The sequence below is a fragment of the Zonotrichia leucophrys genome, chromosome 14 (genome assembly GCF_028769735.1).
Source record: "Zonotrichia leucophrys gambelii isolate GWCS_2022_RI chromosome 14, RI_Zleu_2.0, whole genome shotgun sequence".
Classification (NCBI taxonomy): Eukaryota; Metazoa; Chordata; class Aves; order Passeriformes; family Passerellidae; genus Zonotrichia; species Zonotrichia leucophrys.
Genome location: NC_088184.1, coordinates 7,369,865 through 7,388,904, shown reverse-complemented (window position 1 = coordinate 7,388,904; position 19,040 = coordinate 7,369,865). Strand labels below are relative to the sequence as shown.

General features: G+C 37.3%; 1 protein-coding gene across 1 annotated transcript in view; it reads left to right on the top strand.

Annotated features, from left to right (window-relative positions):
* Window positions 1–19,040, top strand: part of SNX29 (sorting nexin 29) — a 113,409-nt gene that overhangs the window by 75,970 nt on the left and 18,399 nt on the right. Inside the window, exon 22 of the mRNA XM_064726331.1 lies at window positions 5,703–5,842. Coding sequence (XP_064582401.1) covers window positions 5,703–5,842 — 140 coding nt within the window. The remainder of the gene's footprint in view (window positions 1–5,702; window positions 5,843–19,040) is intronic.

The following is a 19,040-nucleotide window of genomic DNA, read 5'->3' as shown; positions in this document are numbered from 1 at the left end:
TTTAAATAACAAAATATTTAGATGACACTGGATTTTATTAGCATAGCATTACCAAGTTCTTTGCCTGACAGTGGCATTAACAATAACAGTAAAAGGAGATCAGTTTTAGATTTATTCTCAAGCTTTCTTTTTTCTGTTGGCATATTTACTGATTAAAATGCTGCTTTGAATAAATTGTGCTTGACTGAGGGCATTGCAGGACTGCAGCTCACACTCAGCATGTCTGCTGCTGGCTGGGTTTGCAGCAATGCCTTTTTCAAACTCCTTTATCTAAAAGCACTTTTCTGGTACCATTGAAATGAACCCAGAGCTGGAGATGGAAATGCATCAGCTATTTTAGTAGAGAAACACAGAGTAATAATTACAATTATGTACTAAATCTCTGTTTAAAGGAAAATAGATTTCTTTTCAAAACTGACAGTTCCTTGATTTCTTCTTTGTATCTCATCCTCTTAAATTGCTGTTTGTTCCACTGAACAGTAAATGGACAAAAAAATCTCACACTGGGATGGGGAAAATGACAATTTCATGTATTGTATCCCTTTGTTATGTTGTATAATGCTGGTCTGGTTCTGCCATACAGAATCTGGCAATACAAGTAAGATGGAAATTTAAAGTTTATGTAGTTTCAATAATTTTGAGATTATTTTTGTGTAATATTGTGGCATCTGGTATATTTAGGTTTGGAAACTGTACCTTCCTAAAAGTTTTATGATGCTATGTTTAATAGCTACTTAAGGACAGATGTACTGAAGTTTTATTTTACTGTGATCTGTGTAAAGGTGTCAGTCTGTAAAGTGAATATTTGCTATATAACTTTTAATTACAACTAGTGAGAATGACTCAGCAATTGAATATTTAATTAGCTCCCATCTCAGCTTCTGATTGCCAGCTTCATTTTGAGGTTAGCATTTGGTGCCTCATAAATAGATAAAAACTGATATGATAATTTTGCTAAGACTAGTTGGCCAAAATGATGGAAAAGATTAGGCTACATTAGAATAACCTGAGTTTATTCCTGCATTTGCAGGTTCAATTTTGAATAGCATTATTGTCAGCTTCATTTAGGATGGGATGCATTGTGTGGTATCAGAGGCTGATTAAAGTCCTAAAGCCATATTTCCTTTTATTTCATATTTCCTTTTATCTTAATGGAGTTGGGTTGAGCCCTCAGCTGTTTTGTTGTTTGGTTTTGTTTGGGTTATCTTTTCCCCTGTGCTACCAGCAGGAGGTTGGTAAAATGCTAAGTGTTGGTTAGAACCTCAGGAGCAGTGAGTTTGATGTTGATTGCAGCAGCACCAAGCCCAGAATCTAAAAGTGTTTTATCTGTCCCTAAATCATGGCAGGTAACCATGGCAATCATAGCATTTCCAAAAGCTCCTGGAAAATATTTGAAACATCTTAAGCGAGCTGTCCCATTAATAATGAAGAATATCAGTGTTTCACCATCTGTTCCATACTAGCAGTGTGTATAAAAGACCAGCAGTTGTGTGAAACAATTTCAACTGCAAGTGGGAATGAACTTGGCTTGTAATGAAAAACTGCAAAAGAACATGAAATATGGTGCATCAAGACTCTGCTTCTTTGTTTTACACCTTAACAGCATCTTCTAATATATGTTGAGACTTTATAACTTTTCCATTATCTATTACAATATTTAGATATTTGTAATTTGATACTAGCATTTTGCTATGGGCAGAAGAGACGTGGCAAATTATCAGTCAAAAGAAAGCTCATACAACATTTTGGGAGACATGAATTGCAGATTAAAAATATTTTACCAGATGTGTTTTGATGCTTCTGTAATCTGAAGAAGTTTTTTGCTTGTTAACTGAAATTTTGTGGTCTCTTAATCAAAACTATGTGCTCTTGAACTGTAGGTTAGTAAATTACTTTCACTCTAGTTAGTGCAGAAACAGTAGCACCTTTATTTTTTTAGAAAATATGCCTAAAAAACTTCAGTGAAAAAGTGGGTCTTTATTTAAGTACTGCTGCTTTATCTTTCTGTGTATGTATTTGTTTCCCTAAAAATGAAACTATGAAATCTAACCTTTAATAATGTGAAAATGCAAAGGTTTCTTGCAAATATATTGATAATTCCAACAAAATTACTTTGTCCTCAAAATACATTCACATCAAGTGTATGTAAATGTGTGTATTGAACCCTAGGGGAAGATCTTTGCTGTTTTCTGTGTGAGTACAAATGCAAATGTAGGCTTCTATCAACTCATACAATCACCAAAGATGTATACTAAAAGTAGGAGGTGGGAGTCACTGATACAAACCCACAGCAAAAAATTTCCCTGTATTTTTTGCTTGTAAATAAAAGTAGGTGTTTGTTTACGAGTTGGAATGTATAAAGTACTATCTAGATTTCTGCTGGGGATAATTGGGCCCAATGAAAAGAAGGTTATAGGTACCTTTTTGTAATTTAAGACTGAAAAAATTGGCCGGGCTTTGAGCCAGTTGTGTTTTTCTGTTACCAGTTGTTCTGTTTACTATATTGTGACAAAAACTCTTTATTACTGCAACAGCTTGGCAGTAACAGCTCTGTGCTAAAATCATTGCTCTGAGTAGCCAACCTGCTGTTGCAAAATGCACGTTTAATGATAAAGTGCAGACCTGGAGCTGAATCATTTTGACCTTGCTTTACATTGCTTCTGGTGAGGACAACGAGCCTTGGTACATGGTACAGAATTTCATGGTAGATTGCTTGGTGTTTGTTTTACAGATCAAATTCATGTCAGAGTAAAAGAACATATTTAACTGTTTTCAGGCTGGGTTTTTATTTCTGGGGCGTTCTGCCTTTTTCTTGGACAAATGGCTGAAAAATAGCCATGTTATGAGCATTAATTTGTTCAGCTGTAAACAGCAAAAAGTGCCTTCCCTAAGCATGTCCTGACAGTCTTAATTAGAAAAGTCCTTTGTTTTCTGTAGTCAAGGAGACTCTTTGGAGTAACATAAGGGATGGAAAGTACCTACATTCAGCATTTGGCTCCTGTGTCTATAGCAAAGTCCTTCCTGTGAAAGATGTTTTTTGTTAAACACATTTGCAGTACAGAAATAATACTAAAGGAATGCAACTTCTGCTTAAGAGAAAACTTAAACATAATTGAAGTAATTTCAGAATTGAAAATACTGTTGTGGAAGATTTGTGACCAAAAGAACTTCAGAACTGAAAAAGCTGTGGAATGTGGTATTTAACAATGGAGGTTTTATGAATCTGTGAAAATATGAGTTTGTGAAAACATAACTGACAGCAGCTATGGAATAGAATGAAGAAGCGCAGTGAGGGTGAGGCAGCTCTGGGAGGGCTCTGAGCTGGGAGTGGCTCCTGGAGCAAGGCAGGATTGTCCTGCCCATGGCACAGCCTGGCAGCACCTGGGGCAGGGGGGCTCCATCTGAAAGGGGCTCAGGTGCCAAATGTCCCCTCTGCTCATGTGGTTAAAGCTTCCAGAACCAAAGCTCTTCCACAAACTTTGTCTTCTTCCCAGACATCTCCCACGAGTTCCTGTCTTGTCTTCATGCCCATGCAGCTGGTGGCAGCAAAGGAGTGTCCCTCCAGTGGGGTGATGTGGGGCTTTAAATCCTCAGAGAGGAGAGAGGGGAACACAAGGGTTCCTTGAGCCTCACCAAAAAATCCAGTGGGAACAAAACTCTTAGTGAAAAGAAAAATAGTAGTTACATAGGTGCTATTCAATGCTAATTGTTTTATTAGCATTGAACACGTTTATTTATTATTATAGTTCCATTTTTTGGTAATATAATGAATTAAAACGTTTGCTTTAATGTTCCCAGCAGCTTGTCTAGGCTTCAGTTGCACAGATGTGTCCTCCTGCAGCAGGGCAGGGAGCAGGCTCTGCTCTGCCCTGTCCCAGCAGCTGCTCTCAGCCCTGGGAGCTGGGCAGGTGACCCTGCAGAGGGGCCTGGGGGGATTTTCAGCACCACAGCTTTGTTGGTTTAATAAAGGATGAGTTTCAAATCACCTGCAACACAGCTGGCATGTATGTTGCTGAAAGAATATGTGACTGATAAAAATGAAATAGCAATGTATATAATATATAATTTTTTTAAATTCTCACTTAGATCTCCATTGAATTAATTTATTTGATTAATGAATACATTAATTAATTTTTCATTACATTAATACATTAAATGAATGTATTAATGTAGAACTGGAATGTTAAAACAGGACTGGACATCTGTGTAAGTTGATATGTAGAAAACAAAATTAAAATTAATCTGTATATATTTTGGAATTTCATCAATTTAATTAAACATCCTAAGCACTGCTTAAGTTTTTGAAGTCTGTAAGTATGGATGTCTTCAGCAGTTTCTTACATCTTACTCTGTTATGTCCCTACAATTATGTGTGATTTGTTATTCCTAAAAATATGCCTGTTCCTGGTAACTTCTAATGAGAGGGAAGAACAGAACAGAATGTCAGTGAAGGTTCTAGGAATGCTACAGCAAATTCCTCCTGAACTTGAAGGAGGATCCCTGCTTTGATGGTGTTGTTCTGTTCTATCTAGGGAAGCAATAACCTTCAGATTTGCATCCCCTGCATGGCAGCATGGGCTGAACCTTTTCCATACAATGAATTTATTCAGTGTTGTCAAATGTATTTATGGTGTTTTGTTGGTGGCTTGGTTCATTCCCCCCCCCCCCCCGAGAAACAAGAATTAATTTAAATTCCTTTTCTTACGGACATAAATAATACAGGTTGAATAGACCCATCTTTCAGATAATGGTTGTTTTTTGAGAGCTGTTGCTGTCTAATAATAGGTTTGGCTTTGTGCCTGAAGAACATCCTGTGCCATTTAACCAGGTGAGCTGTGCCAGCCTGCCTGAGACAGAGCATAAAGCATCCAGCACCTGGTGGCAGTGTGAACCTGGGAGAGCTCCCTGTTCCTGGGAAATGTGGCACCTTTAGATTATAGTCCATGTCATTGTCATCCCTCACAGGGAAAAGGTTTCAATGACATGGAACTTATGGGATGCCTGGCATCTTGCTGGTTCTGATAAACTTTTCACTTCCAGCTCCATCAGCAGAATGTGGAGTTTATAGAACTATTCTATTTATTTGGGCCAACAGAGTATAAAATCCTGGATGTAAAATGCTACAGAAACTTCAGTAAAGCATTTTAATGAGAGTTGTGATATAATATTTTAAAAAATCTACTATATGAAGACATCATCACAAAATTATAATTTAGTAACATAAAAATGCTGGACAAATACTTGTCCATTCTGGAGTTTGTGAACCCAACATCTGAAAAGTGTGAATTGGGGTGACATTGTGGGAGTAAGTCAGCATTTCCTCCTGCAAAGACTGGTGATTCTGGATCTCAAAAAACATGGCATAAATTTTTATGCCACAGCCTCTGTGCTGCTGTGCTGCTCTGCCTCTCTAAGATTGCAGTGGTTTATGGTCCAGAGAAGACAGATTCTGCCAGGGAGAGGATCTGACATCCTGTCAGTGGATGTTTTTGTGACACAGGTTTTATTAGGATTCATGATTTTCCTTTATCTCTAAGGACAGAGTCAAGGGGTTTTTGCATATTGCCAACATATTTATATAGCCATAATAACAGAGATCTTAAAAATACTGATTTTTATGCTTACCAGGGCTGTTTAGTTACATGATGAAGTTGAGAAACATGTTCTTTGTGCCATTTATATTTTTTCCTCTCTATTTTTAGGATGCAAAGTTTGTGGAAGAGCGACGCAAGCAGCTACAAAATTACCTAAGGAATGTAATGAACAAAATTATTCAAACTGTGCCAGAATTCACAGCCAATCCCAAAAAAGAGACACTTATTCAGCTGATGCCCTTTTTTCTGTAAGTATCTGTCAAGTACTCAAGAAAATATTAAGTTTTTTTTCATCACAGATTAATTTAAAATATAATGCCAGCATCTCCCAAATCTTAAAATCAGTGCTTTTTTAAAAATAGAAGGCTCCTGTTCAGATTGCAGGTGCTTTTTTTATATTTAAAGAAATATGAGAAATAGTATTTTTTTTGTTTATTTAAATGGGGATTTTGAATGAAAATCACAGTGTAAAGCGTTCAGAAATATCTAATGACTTTAAAATCTACATCCATACATGCTCTTTAAACATTAGGTATTTTCAATTTCTTTTATTTGGTCTTCCTTAGTTTTTTTTTGGTTTTTTTTTTGCTTCTGTGGGGTTTCTATTATTTTTTAATCTTTGTTTTGGATGGGGGTAGAGCACTATTAGGGTCCTTACTAACCAAATAAAAAAGTCAAGCTGTTGAGCTCTTTTTAGCTGAATTTTGCAGTCTGCTGATGCATGTTTGATTTCATTAATGTTCAAGTTGAATATGTCCAGAAATAACAGTTGTCTGTTAAACTTTGATATACCATCACACAAGAGGTATAATCTGGTAAAGCTGTCCCTTTTCCCTTTAAACTCATTTCTTCATGTATTTGTAAATATTTAAAACTATTTAGGAAAAAATACTAATGAAAATTTGTTTTTGAAAATCGTGTTCTTTCACTAGTAATTTTTCAGTGTAATGGTTTGTCAGCCCTACACCTGTACAAATTATGTATAGGTTGAACACTCATTTACAGTAAGTCCTCATGTGAAATTTGCTGTCCAGGAGCCTCTGCACAGGGATTGTGCATCCATGCCTGTGAACCCATGGGTGGATTCATTTGCAGCTTCAAGACCAATTTCAAATGAATATGTTTCATCACAGCACACATATTTAGTTGTATTATTGCCTGGTCTTTTGTAGAGTGTGTCAGATTTTCAAGTTGAAATTGCATTTCAAGAAAGCTCTATTTATTAGAAAATGTAATAGATGAATGGAAGAATGCCAAGATACATTTTGTGGCATTCATGAGTTTCCAATCTTTCTGTGGATTTGAAATCAATTTGATGAGACATCTTGCTGATGGTGTTATAAATGGTGAAGTGATGTTTGTGGGGAAAACTTCTTAAGAGACTTGCCTTTTGCTCCCTAAGAACTTATTGTCTAGAATTTGACTAAGAGCTGAGAGATGGAGATGGTTTAAAGTTCCAGTTGAGGTGCCCATGTGTAGCTTTTTTTTGAGCAATTTAAAATAAATTATCTTTTATGTTGTAATTGATTTTGTTTTTTAAAGAAGAGAGGGGCAAATATCAAATACATTTGCAATTGTAAAGTGTAATTGTAAATGCCATTATACTCATCTTTTTGTGGGTTTTTAAAAATCTTAGTACACTATTGTTACAGAAGTAATTTATTACACTATTTTTTGGTTCTGAGAAATTCCATTTCCAGAACAGATTATTTATAATCTCTTGGCCACTTACGTCTAAAGCGGGAGGGGAGAGAAGTGTCCTCTTACTCCTCAGCCCTAAACAATTGCTTTTTGATACTTAGTTTTATCTCTTTTCTAAGTGTGTAAGTAGAATTTAGATCTCACATTTCTGTTCATGAAAAGAAGTGCCAGGTGTGGGGACCTGCACGGGACCAGATTAAAATCACGATCCCTGTAATGGTTCTGCCACTGCTGCACAAGTCTGAGTGAGCACCATGTCCCTGTTATAAAACCCTCCAACTCTATTTCTTCTAATAAATGAAATGTGGGAGAGAGTCAATCAATTTCACAGAAAGAGCAAAGTTTTATTGAGAGCACATTTAAGTTCCAACATTCTATGGGTACAATTTAGTTAGTGAAGCATTGTGTTACAAAATGATGCAGTTATCTCTAAAGAGAGAGATTTGCTGAAAGAAATTGGCCAACACCATTTATCACCCATTCCTAAACACCTCTGTGATGCACTGCGCTGCTGCTAACCCTGGTGTGGGTGTTCCACAGGTGGCAAAAAACCTTTATTTTTGGAAGTTTTTTTTTAAATTTGGCAATTTCATAATTCTTAACACATTGCATGAGACAATGGACTGGAATGTTCTGTGATATCTGGACATTATGGCAGAGATTCTGTTCCTACATGTATCTGTGAATTATTTCCTGAGAACTTTTTCTTATATAACATGTGTATCAGCATTCTCTCTTGGCTAGAGTAGATAGTTTTCTCAGGGAATACTAGTGGGATTCTGGAAAAATTCAGCTGTTGAGCAAAATAACTACATTCTTCATCTACAGCAGCAGACAAAATGGCTTTTTAATGCATTTTACTACTGAGATATCAGACTCTTCTGCAGCTACAGCAGCAGCATTAAATTAATAAAAAGAACCTTTCTAAAATGTGCTCCTTCTATCAGTGTCTGAAAGTGCCATCATTTCTAGACTATTTGAACTCTCCATGGCCTTTATTATCTGAGAGTCATGACCTGGCACTTCTGGGGGTTTAAAAAGCATCTGAAAGAAAATGCATTTCAGTTCCACTTCAGATTGCCAACTTCTCCAGTATTGTCTTTCCATAATGGATTTTGAGCTTCATCAACAGGAGATCTGAAATATCTTGGAGTCTGTGAATTGTTTATTACTTTAATCAATTGTAACCTTTGTACTGTACTTGCAATTACTATATCCTGTTAGGTTTAATAATATTTTACGATAAAACACTGTAAATACATACAGAAATTATGATATATTTAATTTTTCTCTGTAGCACAAATGTATGTACAGTTAGTTGCATCTTTATCAGTGAAGGAGTAATTACAAAACATTGAGTTATTAGTCCTAGGACTGTGCTGTAGGCAGTAGTGGTACCTCAGTCTGGGGGAAAAAATTACAGTCTTGATATGCATAAAAAAATCTCCAGAGCATTAGATCTGTCTGTTAGGATGTGGGGAGATAGAATGGAAGAAAATGAAGATAGTGCAGAAGGTGATCTCACCCCTGAGGAGTTGCAGCTGTGCTAATCACCAAAGATTAGGAGCAGGCCTGCCCTTAACAGGCCCCAGCTGTGTCCAATGAGGCTGAGTGCTATAAAGAGTGGGTGAGCAGGGAGTTGGAGTTTGTTGGCTGGGCTGTGAGGAAGGAGGAGTCAGTGCTGTGAGGAGATGCCCGTGAGAAGTCACCAAAAGGTATGGCAGCTTTGCAATAAGATGACATTAGGAAGCAATGAAATGTAAAATAAAAATAATTATTTGGTCTTATAGAGTTTCTTCTCACTCCAAAATTACGTGACCAGGCTTCAGCGTGCAAATGAAAAATCCCATTAAGTTTATGTCTCATTAGGCATCCTATGGATAGAAATTATAGGATCAGTTTTAATTAATCACTTTTAAGACCTGATTGTGATCTTAAAATATGATTTTGGTGAGCAGACCATAAGATTAATATCTCTAAGACTGAATCCACTGTTAATGAATATTGCCTAAAATTTTTATTGTTTGTTCCTTTTGGAATTCCTCCCTTTCAAGGGCAGTGGTTCCATACAGTCAGGCACAGATCTGACAAGGAAGAACATTTACATTGATCTGTATGAAACAGCCTGGCACTCTTACAGAGGAAAGAGATTTTTTTTTTTTTATTTTGAAACTCAGCTAACAGTTTGCAGTACAATGATGTGATGGGTTTGCTACATTTCTTCCCATCATGGTATCAAATGCTCCTTGTGACTCGTGGAAGTGTCTCTTGTTCTGAATCCTTGTGCTGTGAACTGTCATTGATGTATTTTTTCTTTTGTCAGTCTCTACCACTTGTAATCTCAGTTTGTATCTTTTTCAGTTTTGATTCTGTGTTGGCTCAGTCACAGGATTGGTCAAAGAGTTTCCCTTAGAGTCCACTTTTATGTCTTAATATAAAAAATAGATTCTGACTCTGCTAATTTGTCAGTTTACATGCTGAGTAAGAAATTCTTTGCAGTAATAAAATTGACATCAGAAGATAAATTTTCAGTCCACGTGGAGCAGTACCTAAATCAAGAATTGGCACTGCTGAGTTAGATTGCTACATCTGCTGGCTGGTGAAGGCCTTCCTGCTAATACTTACTAAATGAACATTTATTTCCACTTATTGGTTCACTATGGATAAACAAAGCTGGTTACAACAAGTGCAGTTGTGTTTTAACCACATTTTTATCAACATGAAAAATTATCACACACTCTTAGCTTTCTGTAAATATATATAAAACCAGGAGGGATCTTTGGCAACAAGAATCACATTTCTTTGGACTGTATTATTGAGTCTTTCAATTTCAACCTTTATATAGATTATATGTTTCCAATCTGTAAGAAGCTGAAAGCTTTAAAAGGTTGGGAAAAAGAATTCTGAAGTTCTGTGATGGTTCAATTTTCTATATCTCTGGTTTCTGTATCAGTTGTCCTAATTTTGTAGAAGAGATTTTCTTTCCAATGTCTTCATAATGGGCACAAACTGAAATGCAAGGAAAGTAATAAAATCCTTTTTTCCCCACTGTGAAGGAGATGGAGCCCTCCAGCAGTTTGCCCAGAGCTTGCTGACACTCCATGCTTGCATTTGGCAGGACCCAGCCCTGGGCAGCCCTGTGGGATTGGCTCAGTGATCCCCAGGGGTGCCTTCCAACCTCAAACCTTCTGTAAATCTGGAATATAATCTTAATCTTAACCTGAGCTGTGTTTTACATCCACCCTGCACAAAGAAGTGTTGGCTAGATTCCAGCTGCCCACACAATGTTTGTTACCTGTGAGCAAAGTCTGGACATGGGAAGCTCCTAAACACAGACCCCACTTGATAGCTGTGCAGAGAATTATCCCACTTTGCTGGTTCTTTTGCATTGGCAGTGCAAATGTTTGGATAAAAATGCATGCAAGAATGGTATAAACACAACTTGGTGAATGTTTTCAGGAATTGCTGTGCTAAGTACTTTTTTATCTCATACTGTAGGCCACAGGTACATGCTACAGTGGTTTCTAAATAACAATTTTATGTTCTGCTGAGCTGCAAAGCTGGACATTTATTCCCTTGTGGGAGCTGCTCAGATGCTTTCTCAAAAGCAGAGAATCTGCTCAGTAAATCACCAGCAGGTTCTGTTGTCTGCAGGGTGTTTTTGAACACCAAAGGAGTCATAAGTTCTTTGTGATGATTAGAGGATTGTAATTTTCAAAAAATATGTTGTCTCCATGTCCCCTGGGTGACATTACTAGGAGCATATTTGATAGCAGAAGTTGTGTTCTTAGGTGTTCTGTGTGAGTTGTCTTTGAGTCACCAAGTTAATGGTAGTGAAAAAAAATACTATTTCTCCCTCTTTCTCATTTTGTAAAATGTTTCCACTCTCTTAGAAGGTAAAGTTATGAGAAATGTGATGGAGAGAGACTGATAGGCAAATTTCAGTGCCAGCCAATCAGCAACTCAAACAAGACTGTCATCCTGGGAATACTCCTCTCAGATTTATTTAGCACTAAACTGTGTTAAAAGGCAAGTATCTGCTTTTGGTCTTGCAGACAATGAAGTTAAAATACTGTAGACGAATAGATGTTTGTTCTCAAAGAATTGAAGAATTTTAGTTTGGTTTGGATTTGGCAGTTTTCTCATTTCTGTTTCAGTTGCACCTGTCAGTGTGTCATTGAGAACATTTAAATGTATATATTAGAGGTATTATGGGAGATAAAAAGAACATTAACTTCTCTACAATACCATTGCAAGTATTAAAATGTTGCTGCCAAGTAAAAATGAAATAAATCTTCTAGGAAAGTTACTGTGAGGCACCTGTAAATGTTGTATTTCTGGGTTCATTTTAAAGAAATTGACAATTGACCCTTTCAAAGTTAGGTTTGAGATGCTTTAGAGGGATAAAACATTTGCTCAGACTCAAAGTTAACTACAGATTAGTGTAACAATTATATTTCATTCAATGACTTCATCCCCACAAGGGATAGGTCATGTACAGCAGATGTGGCACAGTTTTAGTGTGAAGAATCAACCTAAACCTTTTCACAGAAACATGAATATTAGTTAAAATAAGATTTTTGAATACACAGACATGAATGTATTTGCATATGAAGATAGAGGTGTGACTGTTGTGCTGTTATTGCATCTTCAGATATACAGTAAGATGAAAGGCAAACAAGCAATGCCTGAAATTCTGTAAAACAATATTGAAGCAAAGTAAGGAAGTTTTAAATACAATTTTGAGTTGGTTGATTTCTCAAAAACTGAGTGGGTGATGGCATGACACTTCTTAAACAGAACAAGAGGACACAGTCTCAAGCTACGTCAGGGAAGGTACAGGTTGGATATTAGGAAAAAGTTTTTCACTGAAAGAAGAATAAAGTACTGGAATGCTCTTCCCAGGGAGGTGGTACAATCACCATCTCTGGATGTGTTTAAAAAAGGACTGGACAGGGCACTTGGTGCTATAGGCTACTTGAGGTGTTGGGACATAGGTTGGACTCTGATCTTAGAAGTCTCTTCCAACCTCATTGTTCTGTGATTCTGTGAACCCTCAGGGTGCACATCTGTGCCCTTACTGGCACGAGTGGCAGCGCCCAGCTGGGTCACCCTGCAGTGCAGGGCCAGGCTGGTGCTGGGGGGCAGCCCTGGGGGGCAGCCTGTGCCACACCTGGGCACTGCCCGGCTCCAGGGCCCCTCAGCACACCCAGCTCTGCTGTGTAACAGCAATCACCTCTCTGATAGAATAGGCACTCTGGAATAAAATTTACATGAACAAACTGGAAATAGCATTTGCTTAAATATGGGACTTTTAATTAGTAAAGCACCTTCTAATGCCTGAAACATGCTAATGAAACTAATTTATTGCTACGTTAATTGATTGATCTAATGTAGAGACATTACACAATATTTATCTTTCAGTTGAGCTGTGTTGCCAAGCACTGATGATTGTTGAAGTAAAAATATCTTTAGATATCTAAAGTTTGATGATCATGTTCAGATAATGCAGGAAGTTTCAGTGCAAAAATGTGATATTCTTTTGTGGAATTCTTGTTGGTGGTAGAATTAAAATACTTGAATTTGAGTGAATTGTTTTTAACAAACATAGAGTTGTCTCACTGTTATTCTTGGGTTCTGCATTCCTCACTCGGTAACTGACAGTTTTGGTTTTAGTCTTTCATAACCTATGATGCTTGACATCAGACTTAAAAAAAGCATCATGCATGTTTTGATCTAAGTGAAATGTGAAGAAGTAGGGCAAAAATTGTTTGGTCAAAGTATATGAAAATTCAAACTTTCATCTCTTTCCCTTCTGCAAGAATTGCCTGTTGTGTTCTGTGGTTTTGCACATATTGAAGATGTGTATTACATGACATTCTTCAAATGTCTTAGATTTTTCCTTTCCCTGCTCTGGATAGCTGAGAGGGAAAAGAGGAAAGAAACAAATATATCAGGAGGAATAGAAAGAGTGATAAAGTGGGTAAGAAAATGCAGGAATAAAGAGACATGGGATGCCTGATGTTAAAAGCAAGAGAGGTTGAATACACTGAGTACCTGTGGATAAGCACTGGTACTTCAGGCTTACTGGAGTCATTTGGCTTTATACAGCTGGTTTTATCCAAACATATGGAGATATGATTGTAGGTTTTCATTTTACAATGGATCTGTCTGGGCTTTGACAGGTGATTTGTGAAATAATTAAAGCTTTGTATAGGACTTGAAAAACTGAAACATATTCCCATTGATTATTCAAATGTGTCAGGGAGCATTTACTGCAGCTCTGCTGCTGCTTTGCACAGGGTAAAGAGCTGTCCTGCATCCTCTGATTTTGTTCTTACCAGTGGTTTGTCTTTTTAAATGGTTGGAACAGGTTCTAAAATCTTTGACCTGAGCTGGGGAAGGGTAGTTATCATGTCAATACCATTAATAGCAGTCCCAATCTTCAGACAGTTGCTGCAGTTGGAAATATATTCCAAATACCCATCAGCACTTAAGACATTTGCTGACTTCAACTTGGTTCTGCTGTTGGTAGTTTTACAGAGGTTACCAGTCAAGTAACTGCTCCCTGGAATTTAAATGACATTTTTTGATCAGGAAGAATATTTTGCATAGTCCCTATTGATTTGCATGAGGCATGTAGAATAACCAAGATATGCCTTTTTTGTCAAAACATTGTAATCCTTTACATGTCAGATAAAAACTAAAGTCAAAATTTGGAGTCAGAATATATGTTTTGATATCTTTAAAACTATTTTTTAGTTGCTGATTTTCTTCTCTATTGTTAAAGTAAAAAGGACTAGAAAATCTGGTTTTCTTAGTTCTTTATTTCTCTCAGCTGCATTTCTATAGGTTGTTTCTTTTCCAGCATGTGGTCTTATTAAATTTGCCAGCAGTGCCCAATGCAAGTAATTATTCAGGTGAAAGAATCTGTTTGTCTCTTGAAGTTTTTCTTCCTTTTGCTACCATTTCTTGCTCTCACTTGCATTTTCTCAGTCTTGCACCACTGAGTCAGAAGTGTTCAGAAGTACAATTGCAAGGACTTAGTCCTGCAGGGGTGGGTAACAGTGAGAGTATTACAGAGACACATCCCTCCAAGCTCACCCTAATGAAACACCTCAGTGTTGCAGTGTTCCAGGACTGAGACACCTCAAAGGAAGGTGTTGGGAATTTTTGTCTTGGTGTGATGCTCAGTAAAGCTGGGGTGCCCTTCAGCAGCTCCATAACACTGAAGGGGTTTATGTATTGTATTTATTGCCCCAGTGTTGAGCCTTACCATAAACAAAGGAAAAAAGAACCACTTCACCTTGAAATAGTGTGACTTACACCAATTACCATCTCAATAAAGACAGTGAGACTTGCTTTGCTGAGTTAATTACTATGAATTGTTCAACAGGCCTCACAAATAGGTGTTTATGAGCATATTTCCATCAATTAGATTTTTATCATGCTTCTTTATATTCAGAGTGACCTTTACAGTGCTTATAAGAAGAATAATTTAGTGCATACTGTACAAGGATTGAATAGTCTCCAGTCACCATTGGAAACATTTGAGGGCTTGTGATCTTTACGGTCACCTTGGAATAAACTTTTGTTTAATGCTGCCTGAGAAAATAAGAATTATGTTTAAAATTACTGAAAAAAATGACAGAGAGGCTATGCTATGATATTTCTTTTCCATGTGTAGGAATGTACTTGAAATGCTCTCCATTGCATTGGTTGAAAAAATGGGACAAAAATAGAAAGCAAGTAGATTGACAGCAACAGTTCTAAAGCACTTTGTGTGTTGCTAACTGGTGAATATTGGTTTCCTTTATAATCACACAATTTATAAAGCTCTGGAACAAACAGAGTATGTTGAAAACAGCCATGGTCAATGTAAGAGCAAACTTCAGTGCTCTACAAAAGGAGCTTTTAACTGTGCTGTGCATTTTGTGATGTTCAATTCCCATCTGCCTTTTGCAAGGAACTGGCTGGGTCAGGGCGTTTTAGAATGTTTTTCTTATTTTTTTTTCATTGGGCCCCATGAATTCTATCATTACTTTCTACCCTATTTGCTCAGAGTTAACAACAGGCTTTGTAATGAAGGATCATTCTGAGGGATGAGTTGTGATTCTCAGCAGCACATCCTCCTTCCTTTCTCCTTTGCTGCTTGCCAACAAACTCAGCAAGTCCTTAGCAAAAGACAGGGTTTCTAAATTCTGAGGTTTGTGAACTTGTAGCAGTGCAAGAAGATAGTAAGATTTTTCTGATAAAAGAACACAGAGCCAGTTAAATTTTGTGTCATTACAGCAGTGATCCTGTTTCCTTGGTTACAAGTCACATGCACTCCCCTGTTAAAAAGTGAATTCTTTATACATTCAAGCATTTCTGCTCTGAGCAGGTGTTTCTGAAGTTGGTAGCAAAAAATGGGCTCTGGAGCCAGGAAAGAAAGTTTCACTTCGGAGGTTGGGCACACCATTCCTGTCAGCATATTTACTGCACACTCGTGTCTGGCAGGGAGTTGCCAAGGTGGATTTGGTGAGCTAAATCAGAAACTGTTTCTAATTTTAAACACACAGAAAAATCCTGCTTCTATTTTGTTCCCACCTAACTCATAAACAATGGATCCGATATTTTTTAAAGCTCCTTATGCCATTTTTGGATCTGGAACAAATTTTTGCATCTGGGCTATGAAAAGTGGAATGCTGGAAATGCTAATATAGTTACGTGTGCAGAACTTCAAAGTCCTGCCCTCATTCTTGATAGCATGAAAGCACTTTACTCTGAGATAAAGTATGGAACAATCAGTTTACTTTTTTCTTTGCTTTCAGCTATGTTGACAGCCATCTTTAGACCTTTTCTTTTAGTGTGGTGTGGCTGTCCTAAGTGAGTAAAAGAATAAAGATGGTCTTGTCAGATGAGCCATATGACAGCTGCACCTGACATTCAAACATAGAATTGCTGCACCTTTCTTGTAAGCATGTGGTTTCTACCAATATTCTTACTTTATTCCCTTCTGATTATCAGCACTGGTTAATATATTGAATTAATGACATACAGGAATACAATTTAACCCAAGAAAATGTCATTATCATAACATGTTAAAGGGCAGAGCACAGTGTCAAGATGTTAGTTTAAATTAATTTAACAGCAGTGCATAAAACAGGAAAAGTCCAGACTGCAGCAGTGCAGTTGTTCACCAGTAATTCTTTTAACTGGAGTGACTTGATCAGTAGGAACTTTCAAGGGAGGTTTTCACCCTGGAGGAGTGTACTGAAAATACTGGAATTTTTCACAAAATATATTTGGGAAGGTAGAGCAACAGAATAAAAATTTGTCAAATACTGAGTAGGATTTGCTCAGGGTTTTCTGGGCTTGGGCAGTGTCACACTGTGATTGAGGTCTGGGTGGCTGAAAACCAGAGTGAGTCAACAGGGACTTGAGGCCTATATTGTAATAAAGGAAATGTGAAACAAGGGCAGACTGAAACATGAGCAGGTGAATTGATTGGAAAGAGATGACTTGATGTTGTTAATGCAGGAGGGAATTGGTTTCCATGGGGAGCTGTGGGAATGATGATTTCTGGACAGCAGAGGTTTGACTCACCAACACAGAAACAACTTAGCTCAGGAGTTTGTTGAGAGAATAATTTGGCATAAACAGGAGCAAACCATGGCTGGGTTTTAGTGGGTGACAGTCTTGTGGCTGTCAGTGTGAATTATTATAGAAAGAAAACTGGAGAAAGGAGGGAATACAAGAGTAAACGAGTTGAATAAGAGTAGAGGAGTGCTGTAAAATGTAATAGGAGCGAGAGACTGAGTGAGACCATTTGGACTGATTGAAGAGAATGTATGTTAAAATGAGGTGAAAAAGGGAAAATGGTGGAAAAGAATGTAGAAATAGAGAGCACTTACACAGGATTTATTTTACTTTACTGTATTTTATGCGCGCATAGAAGAAGCCATTTCATTAGAAGGGTATTGGGATTTTTTTCTTTTCTTGAAATAGCAATGGTAGCTGAGCTAGCAACCAAAAGTGTTCACCATAGGCACTGAATTTTTATTTAAACACTACTGTAGGAAGGTATTTTGTCTTCTGAAAAAAAGCTTTGAAAAAATATACATAGGTGATTCTGGTATTTGAGAATATTCTCCCAGTGTATAAAGGTGCAGCTCCATGCAGGATGCTGGGGTGGGAAGGTCTGGTGCAGTGAGCATTCTGCATTCAGAGCTGCTCCCTGTACAGAGCAGTGTCAGTGCCTGGCAAGGGGAGATCCCTCTGCTTGGGTGATCTGACCAGCTGGGTGGGCATTCAGTGCTGTTCTCTGTGTTGGGGCAAAACTGCCTCTCATCCTTTAATCCTCAGCTCTGCAAGCTTCCATTCTCTGTTTCATAGCCTGAATATATTCTTGTGAAGTGCCTTCAGCATAATTCAGGGTGATTTTTTTTTTTTTTTAAGTACTGGAAACCTGGAAAATGCACAGGGTCTTTTATCTTCAACTTCATGAAGTCTGCATACTTTAAAATAAAATTTTTGCTCATGTAAACATTTAGTAGATTCTGAGGTAATTTATATGTTGATCCTCTCCATTCAGCAGTATATATACTCTACTCATCCGGAAACCCTAGAATCTGGATTTCCTCAGTAGGAAACCATTTCTTTGTGCAATTCTCAAACTTTGCTACAACTGTTCATTGGTATCATGAGAGTGTTAGCAGATATGTGAAATTATGAAATGTTCATGTGTGGGGCACACACAAACACAAAATCAAATCCAGGTGGCAATTTTAATAATGCTTACAATGCAGATATTTGTGATATTGTCTGTGTCAGTTTACTATGCTCATTGTCCAGGCCTAAGGCATAAACTCTGTGGGAGGATGAAGGCAGGAGGTCCATGTGATATTTGCAGCTCTGTGCTGGGTTAAAGAGCTCTTGGTGCTGTGTTTGTCTCCAAAAGCAGTGCCACAGTGTTGTACTCAAATCTGGGATAAAGCAAATGCACGTTTTAGTTCTCATGCAAAATAATGAGTCAAGAGTTGCAAAGCATAACCATGAAAACAGTCAACACAAACCAATGTGTGTAAACCTGCTCTCCATTACTCTCTTAGTCTGCACCTGATTACTGACAACTGTAGAACATTGACATCAAAATTTTCGTGTTTGAAGGAGTTTGACATCTCTACAAGATTGATACAAACTTTCCTGGTGAAAGTTTGAACATATTTCTACTTGAATAGCTAGGAAATATAACAGAAATATAGAAAGAAATATGTAATTTTGTTTCTTCTTCCCTTCAAATAATAGTAATTATTAAAGATTCAGATTCTGTTTTGTTCATTAACAAGTAGGCATAATTTGTAAAGGAAGCTAGCTAGTAAAAGTAAGCTTTTAATATCTTTGCAATTGTCTAGTTATTTCCTTTTACTATGTAAACCAGTTTCTAGCATGATTGAGTAGGATTCTTGTTAAAAATTGCTTCAATGATACACCTAATTTAATGAAAAAGCTTTTTTTGATATGTGTTATCCTTATTCTTCTAGTAAATAGGGCTAGACATGTCTGGACAGTTTATTTCCCAGTTATCCTCTTTGTCTGTAACAATTTGCTCCATTATTCTGCTGGAATTGACTTTTTCAGAGCAGGAGAGCACAGAGGAGTTTGCAACTTGTTCAATCAATAGCTGAGAATGTGCTAAAATGCTGGGAGTGGAAGCCAGTGCAGATGCCTCTGTGTCCTTGCTGCATGACAGGGTCTGCCTTC